Source organism: Schistocerca nitens, chromosome 2, assembly GCF_023898315.1.
Source record: "Schistocerca nitens isolate TAMUIC-IGC-003100 chromosome 2, iqSchNite1.1, whole genome shotgun sequence".
NCBI lineage: Eukaryota > Metazoa > Arthropoda > Insecta > Orthoptera > Acrididae > Schistocerca > Schistocerca nitens.
In genome coordinates, this window is record NC_064615.1 from 103,867,883 (window position 1) to 103,890,092 (window position 22,210).

At 40.6% G+C, this 22,210-nt stretch overlaps 1 protein-coding gene across 1 annotated transcript in view; it reads right to left on the reverse strand.

Annotated features, from left to right (window-relative positions):
• The window catches only part of LOC126235774 (protein FAN-like), a 163,455-nt gene that overhangs the window by 129,315 nt on the left and 11,930 nt on the right, over nucleotides 1–22,210 (reverse strand). The window contains exon 2 of the mRNA XM_049944576.1: nucleotides 6,428–6,661. Coding sequence (XP_049800533.1) covers nucleotides 6,428–6,661 — 234 coding nt within the window. The remainder of the gene's footprint in view (nucleotides 1–6,427; nucleotides 6,662–22,210) is intronic.

Below are 22,210 nucleotides of genomic sequence, written 5' to 3' on the forward strand. Positions count from 1 at the left end.
TAACGCCGTGACGAGCACAAAAATCCGCAAATTCGGAAGAGGCAAATTGCGAACCATTATCAGTAACAAGAGTAGAGGGGAGGCCTTCCAAAGAAAAAATGCGGGCGAGAGCACTGGTGGTTGCCGTGGTGGTAGGCGACGTGCAACGGACAATGAAAGGAAAGTTAGAGGAGGCGTCAATTACGAGGAGCCAATAAGTACCTAAAAAGGGTCCCGCAAAGTCAGCATGAATGCGCTCCCAGGGCTTCTCAGGCGAAGGCCACGGTGACAAAGATGACTTTGGGGCAGCGACCTGTGACGCACAAGGGCCGCAGGCAGCGACCATGTGTGCTATTTCAGAGTCGATGCCAGGCCAGAACACATGACGGCGCACCAGAGTTTTTGTGCGAGAGACACCCCAGTGCCCTTGGTGAAGGAGGCGCAAGACCGAAGCACGCAAAGACGCAGGTACCACAACACGCGGCAAAGCATTGTCAGTGGAGAGGAGGATAACACCATCCCTAGCCGTGAGGTGGTAGCGCAAAGCGTAGTAGTTCCGCAACGGATCAGAAGTCTTAGCGGGCGGGCAATCTGGCCAACCCTTCTTAATACAGCTCTGCATCGCAGTGTAGCTTGCTCGCCAGGTTTCGAGAGGGTGCGTTTCTGGATGAGGTATCGAATATATTGCTTCCCCCTACTTATACCTCCCGAGGAGATCACGAATGTAAAATTAGAGAGATTAGAGCGCGCATGGAGGCTTTCAGACAGTCGTTCTTCCCGCGAACCATACGCGACTGGAACAGAAAAGGGAGGTAATGACAGTGGCATGTAAAGTGCCCTCCGCCACACACCGTTGGGTGGCTTGCGGAGTATAAATGTAGATGTAGATGTAGATGTAGATGTAAAACCCGGGAAAGGGTAGGGTCAGAACCCGTAGCAGCCGCCAGCCTGTCTCCAGTGATGGGGAACCCGTGCACAACCCGCTGCTCGGCAACATCCAGGCAGAAACACAAAAGTTCGTCCCTATGGAATGCCTGATCAGGACCCATGGGAAGGCAAGACAGAGCATCAGCATTTGCATGTTGAGCTGTTGGCCGGAAATGAATCTCATAATTGAAACGAGACAAGTAAAGAGCCCAACGCTGGAGGCAGTGTGCAGCCTTGTCGGGAAGTGACGCTGATGGATGAAACAAGGAAACAATTGGTTTGTGATCCGTAACAAGATGAAATTTTGAGCCATAGAGAAAAACACCAAACTTATGAAGAGCATAAATAATGGCCAAAGCTTCTTTCTCAATTTGAGAATACTTTTGTTGGGCATCCGTGAGCGTTTTGGAGGCATAAGCAACGGGTTGTTCCGAACCGTCAGAAAAACGGTGCGCAAGGACTGCACCGACCCCGTATTGAGAGGCGTCTATGGCAAGAACAAGATGTTGGCCAGGTCGATAAGTAGCCAGGCACGGGGCCTGTTTCAGCATAGTCTTCAATTTCTGGAAAGCCGCTTCGCATGACGCGGACCAGTGAAAAGGCACGTTTTTATGCAACAGGCGATGCAACGGCTGAGCCACCGAAGCCGCAGATGGTAAAAGCTTGTGATAGTATGCTATTTTCCCCAAGAAGGCCTGCAGTTCCTTAACAGATGTAGGGCGAGGAAGGGCATTGATTGCAGCGACAGTTTGCTGAAGCGGACGAATACCATCCCGAGAGAGTTGAAACCCCAAGTACGTGATAGATGCCTGAAAAAATTGTGATTTCTGAAGATTACACTTAAGACCGGCAGTCTGCAAGACATGAAAAAGTGTGCGGAGATTTTGAAGATGTTCTTCAGTGGTGGAGCCAGTGACAACAATGTCGTCCATGTAATTGATACAACCAGTGACAGGGAGCAATAATTGTTCCAAGAATCGCTGAAAGAGAGCAGGGGCGCTAGCAACCCCAAATGGCAAGTGTTGATATTGATAGAGGCCGAAAGGCGTGTTAAGGACCAGAAACTGTCGGGAAGCAGCGTCGAGAGGAAGTTGATGATAAGCTTCTGACAGGTCAATTTTAGAAAAATACTGGCCTCCAGCAAGTTTAGTGAACAGTTCCTCATGACGGGGCATAGGGTAAGTATCGATGAGGCATTGAGCATTTACAGTGGCTTTGAAATCGCCACAGAGATGAATATCACCATTTGGCTTAGCAATGACAACGACAGGAGAGGACCACTCACTGGAAGTGACAGGAAGCAAGACCCCTGAAGTAGTGAGACGATCCAACTCCCGTTTTACCCGATCACGAAGGGCCACAGGAATGGGCCGAGGCCGAAAAAACTTAGGCCGAGCAGTGGGTTTGAGCGTGATATGAGCTTCAAAGTCGTTTGCACAGCCTAACCGAGGAGAAAAAAGGGACGAAAATGTCGTCGAGAAGGAATCCAGTTGAGCATAAGGAATAGCATCAGAGACAATATTGACAGAGTCATCTATGGAGAACCCAAAAACGCGAAAGACATTGAAACCAAAAAGATTTTCTGCGTTGCTCTGGTCGACCACAAATACGGGAACAGTGTGAACGACGGATTTGTAAGATACCTCAGCATTTAAGTGTCCCAAGAGAGAAATCTTCTGTTTATTGTATGTCCGTAATTGCCGAGTGACAGGTGACAGGAGTGGAGAACCCAACTGAAGATACGTCTGAGAATTAATTATAGTGGCAGCAGAACCGGTATCCACTTGCATGCGAACATCTCGACCAAGGATTTGGACAGTGAGGAATAATTTCCCTGAAGGGGAAGAAGTGCAATTGACAGACAACACAGAATCAGAATCAGCGTTATGTTCATGAACATCATGTATGCGGTCGGATTTGCAAACGGAAGTCACATGACCTTTCTTTTTGCAATTGTGACACACAGCCCAACGTTGGGGACAATCCTCATGCGAATGTTTCGTAAAACACCGCGGACATGAAGGAAGTTGCCGGGGGTTTTGCTGCAGTTTCTTAGCTGGTTGTTTACGGCTAGGCCGAGGCTGCGCGTGGGAGCGCACTGCGGCCACATTGGCCAGAGGGGACGCGCCGCACACGTCGTCAACAGCGCACAGAGGTTTTATTTCCCCGACATCACCCCACGCCTCTATTTGCGCCCCAGTGGCGCGAGAAATTTCAAAAGACTGCGCGATGGAGAGCACTTCATCGAGAGTCGGATTTGCCAACTGAAGGGCATGTTGCGCGAACTTCTTTGTCGGGCGCCAACCGGGTAATAGCATCCCGTAACATGGAATCGGCATAGGTTTCTTTGTGAACGTCAGTAACAAATTGACACTTTCGACTGAGGCCGTGAAGTTCAGCAGCCCAAGCGCGATAGGATTGATGTGGCTCTTTTTGACAACGATAAAAGGCAACACGAGAGGCGTTTGCTTTTGAAAATAGACAGACAGAAGTGAGCACATTTCAGCGAAGGACAAAGACGCAGGATCCTTCAAAGGAGCCAATTGTGACAACAACCGATACATTTGAGGTGAAATCCAAGAAAGGAACAGAGACTTACATGGTTGTTCGTCCGTGACATGAAATGCCAAGAAGTACTGTCGAAGACGTTTTTCATAATCAGACCAGCCTTCCACCGTCTCGTCGTAAGGAGGAAAAGGAGGTATAGCCAACGACGAGAAACGCCCCGCATTTGACACCGCGACGAAATCGCGAATCGCCGCTGTTAGAAGCGTTTGCTGTTCAAGGAGATTTTGCAATAGTTGCTCGACAGTAGCCATGGAACCCTGTGGGTCGACGGTGAAAAGGAAAAATCCACTACCTCATTGCCAATTGTTATAACGTCAAGTTTAACACATGTATTTCAGAACGACACAACACATATAAGTCACAGAGTAAGTTGACAAGCAAGTCATGTGTACACGTTAGCATTCGAATGAGCACTGAGTCCCAGTCTAGCGGCCGCTGCTCGGCTGGCCGCTTAGGTGGTGCAGCTGCTGCATGGCTGGCAGACAGCGCCGCACGTAGAGGACGTGCATAATTGCGCGGAGGCGCTTTGAATGATCGGCGAGTCACAATAGGGGGAGGGTGGGGGTGGGACTGAGAGGGCGAGAGAGGGAAAAGAGGTGGGGGTGGGGGGTGCCAGTTTATGGAGATCATTACAGGAGAAGCACAGTTTCAGATTGGGTGCGCAAGGGGCAGAAAACTAGCTATGGGCTTCACAGAGAAATAATTCTGTCATTTGCTCATTTACTTTAAGACTGAGAGAAGAGGAGGAGAAATTATGAAGAGAAGGTTCAATGCAGCTAGCAAATGGGAGGAACTGTATAGCTAATGGATGAGGAGAGGGCAGGGTTAGGAAAACACAAAAGCTTCCTCCTTGAAGGAATTTTGCGCACAATGAAAAGCATAAATAAATTTAATCATTTTAAAGATATCCAATAATCCTATAAAACTGAGATCATATTCCAAATAAAATGTGCCACACAACTCGTGTGTGAACACACACACACACACACACACACACACACACACACACACAAATTGATTTCATTGAATCAGCAATGTAGCTCAATTGGGTTCGTATCAATTGTATCAAGTGGTGTGGACAAGTGGAGACAGGAGAGGGAAGGAGGGTTGGAGAGAAATGCTATATCCACAAATAGCCAGATATCAGTGCACACATCAGAACCCAGGAATGAAAGACCAGAAGCTGCAAGACAGAACGACCACCTCTGGAAGGAGGCGTGGCTCCAAATCGTAGCTGAGCTAAACAGCTGACAGAGCACAGGACCCAGACAAGGGAAAGACCAAAGCAACCTATGTAAATATTGTCATGCAAAGTGGAAACCTTCATCACAAGAATGTCAACAAGCCAGAGGAGAGAAGGAGAGAGAGAGAGAGAGAGAGAGAGAGAGAGAGAGAGAGAGAGAGTCCCAATTGCGACCAGAGAGCAAAACCAAGGGCCAAGTGAGGTGGTTATCCAATAGTCCACAATAAAGCAATGATGATAACCAACAATATCAGATGCGAGTACAGAAATGACTGACCACTCGCTAGGCAGCTATATATATATTAGCCGTGAGGCCAGTGTATTCACGTGGCAAGATAAGTAACACACTCATGCTCACGCACAGTGCTGCAGTGAGACTGTGCCCTCTAATGGACATCTAGGTCAGTTGCCAGAGGTGAGCATTCGACTTACGCGGAGATGGATACCAGAGGAAGTGTGCCTGACAGATTTGAAGGAGAGGCAGAAATTGCACAGCATAGCAATGTGACTTTGGTGGGCAAGCTCTAGATAAGGCAATTGCTTGGACCACACAATGATGCGAATGAATGGAATGTTTAGGGGAGATAGAACAGAGGAAGAGGGAGAGACTGGAGAGGGTGAGTGTTAAATGAGTGAAGGGATGGAGGTGAGTGGGTGACAGAGGCTAATAGATATCAAGGCTAAGAGGACTGCAGGATTGGAGGGAAGGAGCCAGCTGGCTTGGGTTTCGAAACAGCAAGTGATGTTAGGTGGAAAACCCTGCTCTTGGTCACAGTTTGGTGTTGGTCAGTCATTCAGGTGGACAGCTGGTTGGTGGTCAAGCCCACATAAAAGGTTGTGCAAAAGGCAGTATGGCCTTATGTGGTTATAGTAAGGGACATGTGTCTGTAAACTAGATATGAAACGTAAGGCCTGTCTGTGAAGGTCTTAGTAAGACATAAGGGGTCGCTCAAAATTGCAGATGTGCTGTCAATGGGTGGTTTGACTGTATGGGAGAGACTTTTTACTGTGGAAGTATCAATATGCAGGTAATGTCAGTGTTTAGTGAGCTCGATATGGACAGAGGTTTTTTAAGGAGCCATCAACAAATGGAGAACAACAACAGGAAGGTGTCATGCTGGGCTGAGGAGAAACAAGAGAGAAGGTGTTGAGACAGTGGCAAGACAAGCACAGAGTGTCTTGGTCCTGAGTCCAGATCATCAAGATATCATCAATGAACTTGAACCAGACACGGGGTTCCCTTTCCTGGTTCAAGTTCATTGGGTGCGTTTTATCTTACAATTTCATACCATCAACACAGTCATATGGACATGTGAATGGTGCATAAATTATGGACTATGGAGATGGTGCAACAGTTGTTTATCTTTCACTTTTCAAACTGCAGTTCCCAGCTACATCCTGGACCTATCTTGTCTACAATGTATTCCGCACGACCCAGTTCTTCCAGTGGACATTCTACAATGGAAGAACTGGGTAGTGCAACAGTCATCACAGACTACACATGCATTATCTATGAGCTGGTTATCAACTTGGGCTTTGCACTTGAACGCGAATAGTTCATGGTCCAAAACGACTTGTGTTCTACTGTGAACAGTTGAACTGAGGTTATTACGGTTCATGCTTTGTTATTTTGTATAGCACTGTGTAATACAATGAACAGTGTCACAGTGCAAAAAGAACAGCATGCTTCTCTCTAAATCACATACTTACTTAGAAAATACATTATTGTTCCACTCATCTATTTTGGTGCATTCTTTCAGAGGTACTTTTATGAGAGGCTTCATGATATCTTTAGGTTCAAAAACAATGGATTTGGAACACATCTTAAGACGACCAATATCTTTTCTGCTTTCAATTTCTACTTCACTTGCATCAGAATGAAACATATATGCACTGAAGTCTTCAAAATATATTTCTCCTGGTTCCAAAAGAAGTAGCGAAAATCTGAAACATTCACAAAAGCAGAACACACATGAGAATTGTTAGATACTATTGCTTGTGAGTGTTACCCAAGTATTATTTAAAAGTAAATATATAAAAGAGGATATATTAGTTAATAAATATGTGTGAAAATTTGTCTAGGGCATGTCACATTTTTTTGGAGATCTATTAAAAGAATAAATCATTGTACATTAGTAACATTAAACTTTCCATTGCTAATACTTATCCTTCCACATTCCTTTTTCTCATTTTAACTCCTTTACACACTCTGTTTCCTACTTCAGTTTTTCTGGAAAGTTTTAAAAATGCAGTTTCTAAACTGATATGAGGTCACATAAAGAGCCAACAATAGAACAGCATAAATTACATTTTGTGACTGAGGGACTGTTTATGTGGAATTTCCATGTTGTCTGTTCCAAAACACTAAGCAATGGAGTTTCTGAGTGGTCAGGATAAGACTGGTTGTTGTTCTACAACAACATATCCTTTCATTCAATCCCCAGTCATTTTGTTTCTGGGTCTTTTGTAACTCCAAGCTTGTCCTTAGTCACAATGTAATTCAGATAGTCATTACCTTCTTCACAGTATCATATTAAACACAGTAAAGAATTTCATATTCAAAACTCTGCAAGGTTTTCTCTAAGAAAGCATGCAGTTCAGCGAACACACAGTTTGGATAAATTCATGCTATCTCACAATTTTGTTGAATAGGAAATCTGTGAAGAAGGCACAGCTCTGTCATGGAAAATCAATATCACTTCTGTCTTCTACAGTCATCTGTAATTACAGACACACATCCACTCACTTCCTCATTCTTCCCATTGGACAGTGCTTCACTGAATTGTTGTACATGTTGCCGTACTCACTGACCCCCTCTTGGTCTGCTCACCACAGAAACCACAAATTTGGTAGTGAATGCCAGTGGGTAACAGTCCATGTTATTCAGAAACTACAAGACTGTGTACATTTCCCACAGAGTAAGCATATAGATTTTCTTGTATATTACTCCAGTTCACTGTCAAGTGTCACTTGTCTGTCACCTCTAATAGTGATGTTTCTGTCACGCTGGCAGGTCTGATTACTTAGTGTACATGTACTATTTGATGAGAATTCCAAGATGAAACTGCACAGCAGTTATGGGGTGAATACAGTTCTAATTGTGATCCAGGAATGTGTTTAAAGAAAACGAGTGATTACTTACACCTCCAGAATACTTGTCAAGTATCAGAAGAATTACTCTATGACTGAGAAAGTGTGTCTTGCAGTTGATTGGGCAATCAGTAGTTCACATGGTAGAAGTGTTGGTCAACTGTTGCAGGATGGACTAGGGTCAGGTTACCAGGTCACAAGCTTTTTTAAACCTAGTGCAAGTCTGGGTCAGGTGATAGAGGATGTAGGTTCACTTTGTAAAGACTTCGCAAAGGAAGACACCATGGTAATAGAATAGAGGGTGGGGCGGGCAACAGCATAGATAGGAACCCTAGTTATTCAAACAAGAGTGACCTGGTAAAGCTAGCTTCAGCAACGAGACATACTGGTGTTAGGCTTGTGTCTGTTCTGAGGTGCCATGACTGGCCTCATTTAAACTCTTCTGTTAGGAGAGTTAATTTAGAGGTGGAACGGCTGCTTGGATCAGATATGGGGTCTCATATTGGTGTGGTTCGTGTTGACCCTATCAGCAGGTGGGACTATACTAGGCACGGCCTTCACCTCAACAGGAAAGGGAAGGGAAAACTGTCTGGGCTAATAGCAAATAACTTAAGGGGAAGCACTGCCACAAGTGGTAAAGTACCAGTGGTTACAAGTGACAGATCAGCAGTTTTTTAGGGTTGGGAGGGCAAAAACAAAAGATGTTCAGAGACAGGCTGAAAATGACATTCACAATGATAAAGTAGGCAGCCAGAAAGCAAATTTTAATGTATAAAATCCATGCAGATAGCCTCTGATTGAAACTAAAGATACTCAAAAATTGGCAGGAAAATTAGGTTCATCCAGTTGTAATTCAACCAGTGCACAAAATCAGTTATCACTATTGCATCGGATTATCTGAGGACTAAGGGGTAAGCTTAATGAGTTGCTTACTTGCGTTGAAGAATTAGAGTTGAGCAAACCAGTTGATATAACCTGCCTCTCTGGACATCATGTGACCACTGGTATAGGTATGTTAAAAGTTACAGGGTTCAAGTTAGCTTCTTATTTCTGTAGAGAAAATATGGAGAAAGGAAGAGTTGCCATATTTGTCAGAAACTGTTTTGATTTCAAGACCATTGATATTAATAAATTTTGCTCAGAGCAGCACTTAGAAGCTTGTGCAACAGAAGTAGTATTTCATAATAAGTCCTTCATAATAGTAGGTATATACAGATCACCTTCAGGAAATTTTAACCTCTTCATAAAAAATCAGGAAGCTCTGCTGTCCCATCTCATAGTAAAAAACAAGGAAATAGTGGTTGCTGGGGATTTTGTGGATTTATTGAAAAGCTCTGTCAGGGAACAATTATTGCAGTCAGTAACATTATCATTCAATTTAGTTCCTACTGTAAACTTTGCTACGAGGATATGTAAATGCTCTGAGACTGTTATTGATAATATCTTTGTAGAAAAATCTAGGGAAAAAAGTCATATCACAAAAGCAACAGTAAATGGGCTATCTGATCATGACATGCAGCATCTTGTGATAAATGCTGAAACTTGTCACGATAAAAAATCTATTAAATCTGGGTACATGAGGGGTAATAAATAAGACAACAATTGCGAAATTCAGGAAACTGCACAAAGACATGGACTGGATAGATGTTTACAATACATCTGACTCAAATGCAAAATACAAAGCATTCATTCATTAATAGAGTTGCCTCCACTTTTGAAAATTGTTTTGCCCTAAAGGTAACTCAAATCACACAAAAGTAAAAAAATAAACTGTGGATTACAGAAGGAATAAAGATATCATGTAGGACAAAAAGGAGACTGTATGAACTATCTAGGAACAGCTCTGATGTTAGGATTGTAATGTATTACAAAGAATACCGCAAAATATTGAAGCAAGTAATCCAAAAATCGAAGCAGCTTTATTATGAGAAAAAGGTAATTACATCAGGTAACAAACTAAAAACTGTATGGGATATTGTGAAGACAGAGACAGGTGGGGCCAAAAAGGAAAAGGAACAGGAACAGATAGCTCTAAAAATAAATGAGACTTTGGTAACAAGCGCATGTAGTGTTGCAAACCTCTTAAACAAGTACTTACTGACAGCTTGGGGTCATCAGATTCAGTGAACAGTGGAATGGAGTATCTGAGACCAGTCTTTAAAAATAACTTCAGTAAAATGGAAATGACACTCACATCTCACTTCTATTTTGGCTGTTAGAGGCTGACAGACCCCTTTGATTGCTTCAGTTGTCTCCAAATCCATTATGAATTATCTTCACAATACGGCCTTGCATGCACATCTGCACATGCTATCTGTGGTTTCAATATTAATTATTTCTCTGCCTGTGTGATTCTTGACGTTTTCCAAGAGAAATGAGCAATCCACAAGGTTTTGGGATTGCAGCCAGATGATGTCAATGTCCTCTGCCTGACATCCAGGCAGCTATCTTCAAGTGAATTTTACGCTGAACAATGCTGGTATGTATCACTAAGTGTACACCAAAAATCATTGTAGTGGCACATACACATAAACAACGAGTGCCCTCTGTTGAGTTTAGCACCCTCTGTTGAATATCGCTCAATCAGAGGTGCACAGGCGCAATCACAGAAGTGAAATTGCATACATGTTCTCTGTAGAATTGTGGGTCTATCAAGTTAAAATTTAATTTAGTTAGCCTTTCCTTCTCATCTTGTTCGGTAAGTCTCCCCGACATGTGATTCTGGGTGACTTTTCCAAAATCTACCACTTTTCCTAGACCTCTCCAGTGCTTTTTCTTCACTGCTCTTTCTTCCCCTTCAACCCTTCTGCCTGAAGGAGGAGCCATTGGCTCCAATAGCTTGCCCAATTATAACCTTCTTTTATGTATGTGTTCTACTGCCACTTGGTGAGTAGATTTTTTATCTATCCAATTACATTAATTTAGTTAGTTACTTACACGTTCCATGGATAATTTTGCACGACAGAACATACTGATGTAGAATGAGTCATTTTACATTTACATCACAAAGAAATTTGTGCATTCTGAATATTTCTATTTTTTCCCAAAAAAAAAAAAATGTGAATCAGTAATTCCTACCCACTATCTTTCACAAATTACAGTAACAGATATACTTCTTTGGAATAGAAGGAGTTGTCAAGAAGAAACTCTCTCAGTTTTTTATCAAGTTTTACTTTGCTGTCTGTCAGACATTATATATCACTGGGTAAGTAATCAAAAATTTTTGTGACAGCATTGTGCACCCATTTTTGTGCTAAAGACAATCTTAATGTACATTTTCTCTTCTGGTATTGCAATTATGTACCTCATTGTTCCTTTTGAACTGCAGTGGATCATTGTCCATACCACCAAGCACTAGCACCAATTATTAGGTTACTAGTGCGAACAGGCAGCTTCAACATGAAACAGAGGATGAGGACAAAGACTGCAACTGGCGCAGCACACAAAAAAGGGTATGACACTAATCAGTCCACATGGTGACACAAGACGTATTTCCAAGGAATGTGGAATCAGCCAGAGGAGTGTCATTCACATCTCTCATTAACATAAATTCTGCTCTTACCATTTGTCACTACATCAGGCACTCGGAGGACGTGGTTTCGAAAGTCATATACAACTTTGTTGGTTTGCTCTGCAGTGTCTGGGAGATACTTTTTCCAAAATGCGTTTCTTACCAATGATGCAACTATTATGAACTACAATAAAGTAAATTTAGATAACAAGCACAACTGGGCAGTCGCAAATCACCACTGGCTTATCAGATATAATACCAACAACCATGGAGTGTTAACATATGGCGTGACATTGTAAGAAATTCTATTGTGGGGACCTTGATTCAGTCAAAGCATATTAAATGGAAATACATACACACACTTTCTTACAAACATCCTACCTGTTCTTCTAGAAGAGCTACCATTGGATAAGCGACAGTGTATGTGGTTCCAACGTGACAGCTGCCCAGCTCACTCTCCTCATGTTGCAATGCAAATACTAAATGAAAAGGTTTCTGACCACTGAATAGGATGGAATGCTGCAGTATGATGGTTAGCCTGGTTGCCTGATTTGACTCCCCTAGATTTCTTTCTACGGGGGAACTCTAAAAGATACAGCCTCCTGCAAAGCCCCAAATATGTCAGATGATATGTGCCATTGAATTGCCACATCATGCAACAGAATAAAATCCAATGTATTTTCATCTATTAATCTATCTCTTGGACAGCGATTGCAGATTTGCTTTCCAGTCAAAGGTAAAAAATTTAAGCACATGTCTAAGTAAAGTGTATAATTATGTTTTGCAAAGAAGAGTATTTTTTTGTGGGTGACAAGTCATCAGTCATTCTGTATAAAATGTTTATATCTTAAAACAATATCTTATGACAGCTGCCACCCATTCCATATCAAACGCTCCCTTCCCTACAGCCTAGGTCTTCGTGGCAAACGAATCTGCTCCAGTCGTGAATCCCTGAACCATTACACCAACAACCTGAAAACAGCTTTCGCATCGCGCAACTACCCTCCCGACCTGGTACAGAAGCAAATAACCAGAGTCACTTCCTCATCCCCTCAAACCTAGAACCTTCCACAGAAGAACCCCAAAAGTGCCCCACTTGTGACAGGATACTTTCCGGGACTGGATCAGACTCTGAATGTGGCTCTCCAGCAGGGATACGACTTCCTCAAATCCTGCCCTGAAATGAGATCCATCCTTCATGAAATCCTCCCCACTCCACCAAGAGTGTCTTTCCGCTGTCCACCTAACCTTCGTAACCTCTTGGTACATCCCTATGAAATCCCCAAACCACCTTCCCTACCCTCTGGCTCCTACCTTTGTAACCGCCCCCCAGTGTAAAACCTGTCCCATGCGCCCTCCCACCACCACCTACTCCAGTCCTGTAACCCGGAAGGTGTACACGATCAAAGGCAGAGCCACGTGTGAAAGCACCCACTTGATTTACCAACTGACCTGCCTACACGGTGAAGCTTTCAATGTGGGAATGACCAGCAACGAACTGTCCATTCACGTGAATGGACACAGGCAGACAGTGTTTGTTAGTAATGAGGATCACCCTGTGGCTAACCATGCCTTGGTGCACAGCCAGCACATCTTGGCACAGTGTTACACTGTCCGGGTTATCTGGATACTTCCCACTAACACCAACCTATCAGAACTCCGGAGATGGGAACTTGCCCTTCAATATATCCTCTCTTCCCGTTACCCACCAGGCCTCAACCTCCGCTAATTTCAAGTTGCCGCCGCTCATACCTCACCTGTCATTCAACAACATCTTAGGCTCTGTACTTCCGCTTCGACTGACATCTCTGCCCAAACTCTTTGCCTTTACATATGTCTGCTTGTGTGTGTGTGTCTATATATATATATATATATATATATATATATATATATACCTGTCCCTTATTCCCCCTAAGGTAAGTCTTTCCGCTCCCGGGATTGGAATGACTCCTTACCCTCTCCCTTAAAACCCACATCCTTTCGTCTTTCCCTCTTTCCTGATGAAGCAACCGTGGGTTGCAAAAGCTTGAATTTTGTGTGTGGGTTTGTTAATGTCTCTATCAACATACCAACGCTTTCGTTTGGTAAGTTACATCATCTTTGTTTTTAGATATATTTTTCCCACGTGGAATGTTTCCCTCTATTATATTCATATCATTAATTTGAATAAAATGTTTAGTTTATATAAACTCTGTTCCATCCCACTACAATTTTGAGAATCATCTATACAAAAATCTTCCTTTAAGAAGCATTCAGGCAATTACATTTCTTTCAAATTTAAAAATATTAATTCAGTAGTTTCTTTTTTCTGTGAATGGGGCTGTCTATCATTATGAAGTATGAATGACTGATACTTCTGCTTTGACAATTTGGCAGCAAAATAGATGGTTTAAATGCAAAACTGCCTGACAAAATTACAGCTGTTCTACAAAAACCTGAAACAGTTTTCCTAGGTCCATCTGATGTGCAAGAAGCTAGCATATGCTGTACAAAAATCATAGCTGACCCTGTGTCTTGGTCATACAGGAAATGAGGTTTTAACTTATTAGCATATTCTATCTTGGTACATAGAATGTCAAAACCTGATTTGAGCGCTCTGATTGGCAGTGTTTGCATTGCAACAGTCAACTCTGCTTTCCCATTTTGTACATTTATTGGATTATTTTGTAACTGTGTCTGAGCACAAGAAGGTGAAACATATAAATAGGGGAACAAAGAATACAGACTTAGAGCAGCTAACTTAGAACTTGTACTCTGGACAAATGTTTCTTAAAACATGAACTGTAGGAACAGCTCCTCTGTTGCAACCAGACTTTAGCCATTCAAGAACTTGTTGGGTTGACTTAGTCCAGGAAGGAAGGAGTGTAGCAGCAGGGACACAAGACAGGACCTGACACCAAAATCCAAATGCATACTGAAATCTGTAAGCTCATCACTTATGCCACGCCAGCAGCTCCGTAATCATGACCTGCTCACTTGGGAAGTAGCCAGCATTTTCATACATTTGATGGCACTTAGTGTACGACATACATGACCTCAACTGCAACAAGGACTGCCTCGTCTTGTATCAAAGCTGGCTGCTTCGAATTGGCACCTGCTATGTGTCAGCGGTCGGCAGCTCGCTTTCTTGCAGTAGCGTTCTCGCTTCCCGCGCATGGGTTCGATTCCACCAGGGTCAGGTATTTTTCCTGCCTCGAGATGACTGGGTGTTGTCGTGTCATCTTCACCATCATTCATCCCCATTATGGTCAGAGGAAGGCAATGGCAAACCACCTCTGCTAGGACCTTGCCTAGTCAGCAGTGTGGGTCTCCCACATCATCTTCTACGATCCTCTGTGTATGGGACCTCATCACCATCACCATCACCATCACCATCATCATCATCATCATCATGTCACAAAGTCATTGGGGCAACTGTCAGCTCCTAACATTCGCTTCAGCTGGGCAGGAGACATCCACCCCATCAGCAGTGCGACAACATATAGCTGCCACATCTGATGCAGCACTACTGAGGTATGACGACCACGCAAGACCTTGCCACTACAGAAGTCAACCAGCTGGGAAACGTCACTGCACTCAGCCCGTCTCAGTCACAGCCTTGCAGTTGATGCTGTACTATGACGCAGCTGCCAACACTGCCCCCATGCTCTGAACCGATGACTGGTACCTCACTGCTCAGGCCCATGGCAGCCAACACACTGCCGCCACCTAAACAGAACCACTTGCTGACATATATGTCACGACCTCCTGGCGTAAAGCATGAACAGATGGGCACCCCCACAATATTGAAGATGCTGCTGACCACCTTGTGCCTGCAGTCAAGTCAAGTCCCATGGCAAGCAACTTGCATTGCAGCAGCATGTGAAGCACCACTAGCTGCCTGCCTCATCTGCTGCACTGACGGGAAATAGTTTGAGGCCGTGGCAAACTGAGCTGGAAAAGAGGGTGCACCCACACAAATTCAGTTTTAATGGACTAATAAAAAATTGTTAATGTTCGTCGATTGTTTCTCTGCAACTTCCCACTTGCCACACAATCGAACCCACAATGCCTAGGTGGGAGAGCCATCACGTTCTGACATCTAAAATGCTCTTTCACTCCTCAGTAGCAGTTATTGCACCCATGACCTGCTACACTGCTACCCATGGTGGAATGTCTACGTCAAGTCTCTAAAACTGGGTTTTAAAAATGTTTTGCAGAAATGTTTGCTACATTGTTTGCGATTTCTACTGCTTATCAATGTTTGCAACATTCTATTCACTACACAATGTGAATATGTAATGAGAAATGTTTGCCACCATCTTCAATGTTGCTGATGATGGAAATATACTCACAGAAATGATTGTTATTAGTGTGGCTGAGGACAACAAAGTTCAAACATGTTGCGGACTTCATCAGAAACAATGTTGTGAAGAAAAACACATTATTAAGTGTACACCTTAAGGCAATAGAATTTCAGAGCTATGAAAACTACTGTTAAGGCTCAGAACTTCTGATTTAATGCTCATAACTAAAACATTAATTGCGTTTTCTGTGTAAACTTCCCTGATCATAAATTTTAAATTTTTTCAACCAGGTACAAAGCTTAGAATTTTCCATTTTAGCTGGAGGTGAGGCATGGCTGTAAAATGTTAATAAAGCATTAAACTTCTTGGCTCACATGCATAAAACTTACGATAAGATCATTTCACATGATTTCTGGTGTCATCAAGAATTTAGTTACCCTTACACAGCAATTTTTTAACACATGTAAAGCACAATGGACCATGCATATTGATTCCTTAGCATGTAAGCTGTCGAAGAATGTGTTTGCTATAAATATGATTAGCAAATATTGTAAGGACATGAGTGTACTAAAAACTGTTCATCATGCCGTATTCTCATAAAACTTAAACTATGCTGTAGAAATATGGGGTGCTACAACTCAAGCCAACCTAAGTACATTATTAATACTACAGAAAAAAGTTATCAGAATTATTTGTGGTGCCAAACCTCGAGAATCATGTCGGAATCTGTTCCCAAAATTAGGTGTGCTTACCATTACAGGTGTATACATATTGAAAGTTATATTGCTTGTGAAAACAAAAAATCCCAATTTCAACTGTGACCTGCACCAGTACGATACAAGGCAAAAGTTCAGATACCATGTAAATAGCCACAGAACAGCTTTATATGAAAAAAATGCACTTCATGCTGGGCTGAAGCTAGCCAATGCCCTACCAAAAAGTCTCACAACCCTTCCTACTAACAAATTAAAAGATCAGCTACAAAGAATTCTAATTGAAAACCCTTTTTATTCCCTAGACGAGTATTATATCTGTATGAAAAGTGCTTCATAAGTATGTCAAGCTCATAGTTTTAAGTAACCTACAACTAATATAATGTTGATAAAAACAATATTTGTAATATTGTGATCGTATACTACCAAATGTAAAATCCATCAAAATCTAAAATTTATTAATACAAACAAATCTTTAGTTTGTAATTTATAAACTGATGTATTAAGAAGAATAATCTGTATGATGTCCTGAAACTGTATTATTTCTAGGGATTGTATTTGATTATTCGATGTTGAATAAATATTATTATTATTTCTTTCCTTTCTCAGACCTTAGGTCTGGTTCGAAATGAAAGTGACGCGGACCTTGATCAAGCGTGACTTCCTTTTAACTGTACGGTATATGTTACATTGCGTTTAGGAACTTTCGGGTAATTGAACATGTATCAATAACTACGGATTTCTGTAGTTCTATATATATGTTTGGATGTAGCTGTATTGCGTTGATGTACTGGTGGATATTGTGTGGTATGACTCCTGTAGTTGATAGTATAATTGGTATAATGTCAACTTTATCCTGATGCCACATGTCCTTGACTTCCTCAGCCAGTTGGATGTATTTTTCAATTTTTTCTCCTGTTTTCTTTTGTATATTTGTTGTATTGGGTATGGATATTTCGATTAGTTGTGTTAATTTCTTCTTTTTATTGGTGAGTATGATGTCAGGTTTGTTATGTGGCGTTGTTTTATCTGTTATAATGGTTCTGTTCCAGTATAATTTGTATTCATCATTCTCCTGTACATTTTGTGGTGCATACTTGTATGTAAGAACGTGTTGTTTTATAAGTTTATGTTGTAAGGCAAGCTGTTGATGAATTATTTTTGCAACATTGTCATGTCTTCTGGGGTATTCTGTATTTGCTAGTATTGTACATCCACTTCTGATGTGATCTACTGTTTCTATTTGTTGTTTGCAAAGTCTGCATTTATCTGGTGTGGTATTGGGATCTTTAATAATATGCTTGCTGTAATACCTGGTGTTTATTGTTTGATCCTGTATTGCAATCATGAATCCTTCCGTCTCACTGTATATATTGCCTTTTCTTAGCCATGTGTTGGATGTGTCTTGATCGATGTGTGGCTGTGTTAGATGATACGGGTGGTTGCCATGTAGTGTTTTCTTTTTCCAATTTACTTTCTTCATATCTGTTGATGTTATGTGATCTAAAGGGTTGTAGAAGTGGTTATGAAATTGCAGTGGTGTAGCAGATGTATTTATATGAGTGATTGCTTTGTGTATTTTGCTGATTTCTGCTCGTTCTATAAAGAATTTTCTTAAATTGTCTACCTGTCCATAATGTAGGTTTTTTATGTCGATAAATCCCCTTCCTCCTTCCTTTCTGTTTAATGTGAATCTTTCTGTTGCTGAATGTATGTGATGTATTCTATATTTGTGGCATTGTGATCGTGTAAGTGTATTGAGTGCTTCTAGGTCTGTGTTACTCCATTTCACTACTCCAAATGAGTAGGTCAATATTGGTATAGCATAGGTATTTATAGCTTTTGTCTTGTTTCTTGCTGTCAATTCTGTTTTCAGTATTTTTGTTAGTCTTTGTCTATATTTTTCTTTTAGTTCTTCTTTAATATTTGTATTATCTATTCCTATTTTTTGTCTGTATCCTAGATATTGTTAGGCATCTGTTTTTTCCATCGCTTCTATGCAGTCACTATGGTTATCCAATATGTAATCTTCTTGTTTAGTGTGTTTTCCCTTGACTATGCTATTTTTCTTACATTTGTCTGTTCCAAAAGCCATATTTATATCATTGCTGAATACTTCTGTTATCTTTAGTAATTGGTTGAGTTGTTGATTTGTTGCTGCCAGTAGTTTTAGATCATCCATGTATAGCAAATGTGTGATTTTGTGTGGGTATGTTCCAGTGATATTGTATCCATAATTTGTATAATTTAGCATGTTGGATAGTGGGTTCAGAGCAAGGCAGAACCAGAAAGGACTTAATGAATCTCCTTGGTATATTCCACGCTTAATCTGTATTGGCTGTGATGTGATATTATTTGAATTTGTTTGGATATTAAGTGTGGTTTTCCAATTTTTCATTACTATGTTTAGGAACTGTATCAATTTAGGATCTACTTTGTATATTTCCAATATTTGTAGTAACCATGAGTGGGGTACACTATCAAAAGCTTTTTGGTAATCAATGTATGCGTAGTGTAGTGACCTTTGTTTAGTTTTAGCTTGATATGTCACCTCTGCATCTATTATCAGTTGCTCTTTACATCCTCGTGCTCCTTTGCAACAGCCTTTTTGTTCTTCATTTATAATTTTGTTCTGTGTTGTATGTGTCATTAATTTCTGTGTAATGACTGAAGTTAATATTTTGTATATTGTTGGTAGGCATGTTATGGGGCGATATTTAGCTGGATTTGCTGTGTCTGCTTGATCTTTATGTTTCAGATAAGTTATTCCATGTGTAAGTGTATCAGGGAATGTGTATGGGTCTGCAATGTAACTGTTAAATAATTTAGTTAGATGTGAATGTGTTGAGGTGAACTTCTTTAGCCAGAAATTTGCTATTTTATCTTTTCCAGGGGCTTTCCAATTGTGAGTAGAATTAATAGCTTGGGTGACTTCATGTTGCAAAATTATCACTTCAGGCATTTGTGGTATCATCTTGTATGTGTCTGTTTCTGCTTTTATCCACCGTGCATGCCTGTTATGTTGTACCGGGTTTGACCATATGTTGCTCCAGAAGTGTTCCATGTCTGTTATGTTTGGTGGATCATCTATTTTAATGTGTGTGTTATCTATTGTCTGGTAAAATTTCTTTTGGTTTGCGTTGAATGTTTGGTTTTGTTTCCTTCTATTTTCACTTTTTTTGTATCTCCTAAGTCGTTTGGCCAATGCTTGTAATTGTATTATTATTATTATTATTATTATTATTATTATTATTAAGATGGTGCTAAAGATACAGCCTCAAAGATCTAGTACACATCTGTGGACTAGTAGCGGCCAAGTATTTGCTAACAAGAGAAGATACCAGTTTTGACATTACCATTCAGAAACCTGGTTTTTTAATCAATGTTTGACTTAATTATCACATTCTGTAGATGCCATCCCAGAGAAACAGCTGTCGGAAACAGATTCTGTGTGCCATAACAATGCTTAACAATAATCAAAGTTATATTCAATTGCTGCCTACACAGGTCATAAATTAAAAATTGCAAGGATGCCTTTAATGCAAGAATACATGCCCTAACGTTAACAAATCTTGAAATGAGTTAATTAAATAATTTGTATAATGAGTAGTTAATAAGATACATTTGTAACTTTTTTCTCATTTCAGGGATCAACAGCTTCTTGCTTCTATCAGTAGTGCCTTGAAAGTCTTTGTACAGAAATACAAAATGACATGAATCATAGACAAGGAGGTAAATTTTACATTTACTGTATATGAAGTCATTTAAAGTACTGAAATGATATGAATCCATCAGTGATTATGAAATTGATGAATATGCAATGGCATGAAATTAGATCAGTGCACACTGTAGTAATTTGCTGAACATGCAATGTAACAGATATGTAGCGACAACTCTTTTCCACATATTGCAAGCTGTCACTTTGACCTACAAGCTAGCTGAGAATGCTTCCAAACCTGTCTCAGGGCCGAAAGATTTTAACCTTAGGTTAAGACAGAAAATGACCTTGGATCAAGCTTAACCTCAAAATCTACACTGTATAAATGTTAATCCTATATCACATTGCTGTGAAGTTGGATCATAATTGATCGATAAAAATTCACAGTTCAAATTCGGATTCAGCTGTAATCATCAGTTTATAGTGTAGCAGCACATCAATTCATCCTTTTGTTTTTAGCGGATACCAACAAAAAAGTTGTTATTAACACAAAAAATGGCAAGTAAATATGTGAATATGCCATTCTCACACCACTGATAAGCCAAATACTTTTTTATGATCTGGAATGTTAGGTTAAGGAAATTATAGGCTACCATGTGTAATTAATGATCAGTCTGATACCAGCTGTTGGGAGATGATTCACAATTTATGTGATTAGTTCAAAGGCATTTTATACACACTTAGCAGCAGAGTAAGAAAGGAAAAATTGAAATATTTGCAGTGAACAGTAACGTATGGGAATTTTGACAGCAGCCAATAACAAATCAACATTACTTAACATATGTCTCTTTCGGCTCAAGGAGCAGTAACTGTGCAATTTGTATTAAATTTTTAAACTACCAAATACATCCTTAAACTACATGTGCATTGATAAATAGAACATAAGCAAGTGTTCTGAAATATATTAACCACAGATCCCAATTGCATTCGTCGCAGTGGATCACAGGTAGCACAGTGGACTGCAGCACAGAATGTCATGTGTTTGAACGCACCTCAATCCTTAAAATTTTTTCATTTGTTACTACTTTCTCTACTTTATTGGTCACAAAGATAATTATAACAACATTAACATGCCATTCCATACCATTGAAACCATACCATACACTCCGTTTTCCGAGAATTCTGGACCAGTTTTGGGCAAAATTCTGTGTGCAATAACCATATACGGTGTGAATTATATTGTTTTCTTTCATTTACATTACAAATATCTGAGCATTCAGATGTGTCCGCTGAAGACGATGATGACAAGACCCGACGAGCCCCCGACATGTTACGTGAAAGGGTGAACCCACTCTTGGAGTTAAATAACAAGTCAATTAAGATGAGGTTTTGTGTTGAGAAATGCACTGTAGAACAGTTGCAACTAAGGCTCACGGACTATCAGACTGCAATTGCATGCTGCTGTTAACTTTGCGATTTATACTATGTGGTGATTTTAATATTGACTTTGCAAAGGACATCAAAGAAAAGAATGAATTACTGAATCTCTTGCAAACTTTTAACATGAAATCCACCATAGAAAAAGCAACTCGTATCACAAAGACTTCATGTTCCACGATTCATCAGATTTTTGTAAATGAAGAAATGAACTATACAATAGAAACACTAAACACAGGCTTTGGGGATCACAAAGCTCAAAAACTCTCTCTGAATATGGAACAGAGCTACAGCTTAAACACTGCCTGACAACCACCAGTAGAAACTACAGTAATGAAAATATAAACAATTTTCTCCATTACTTGAGAAAAGAAAGCTGGGGAGAGACTTATAATTGCAAACACGCAGATGGAAAATATAATAAATTTATTAACAATTTTTCCTACTATTTTGAACTGTGCTTCCCTCCTACCCAGAGGAAAATATACACAAGGAAAACAAAAAATAAATGGATTACTCCTGGGATTCTAGTATCTTCAAAGAAAAAAAGATTACTGCACAGATTGTCCAAACAACTCACATCACCAGAATTTGACTCTTATTACAAAACCTATAAAAAAGATATTAAAATTTTGTCAAACAAGCAAAAATAATGGCAAATGACACATATATAAAAAATTCCACCAATAAGATGAAAGCCATATGGAATATTGCCAGGAAAGAAACTGTGGCAGAACAGATAGACTTCCATAAAACTGCCTAATGGAGAACTCAACTGTAATAACTGAACCTACAAAA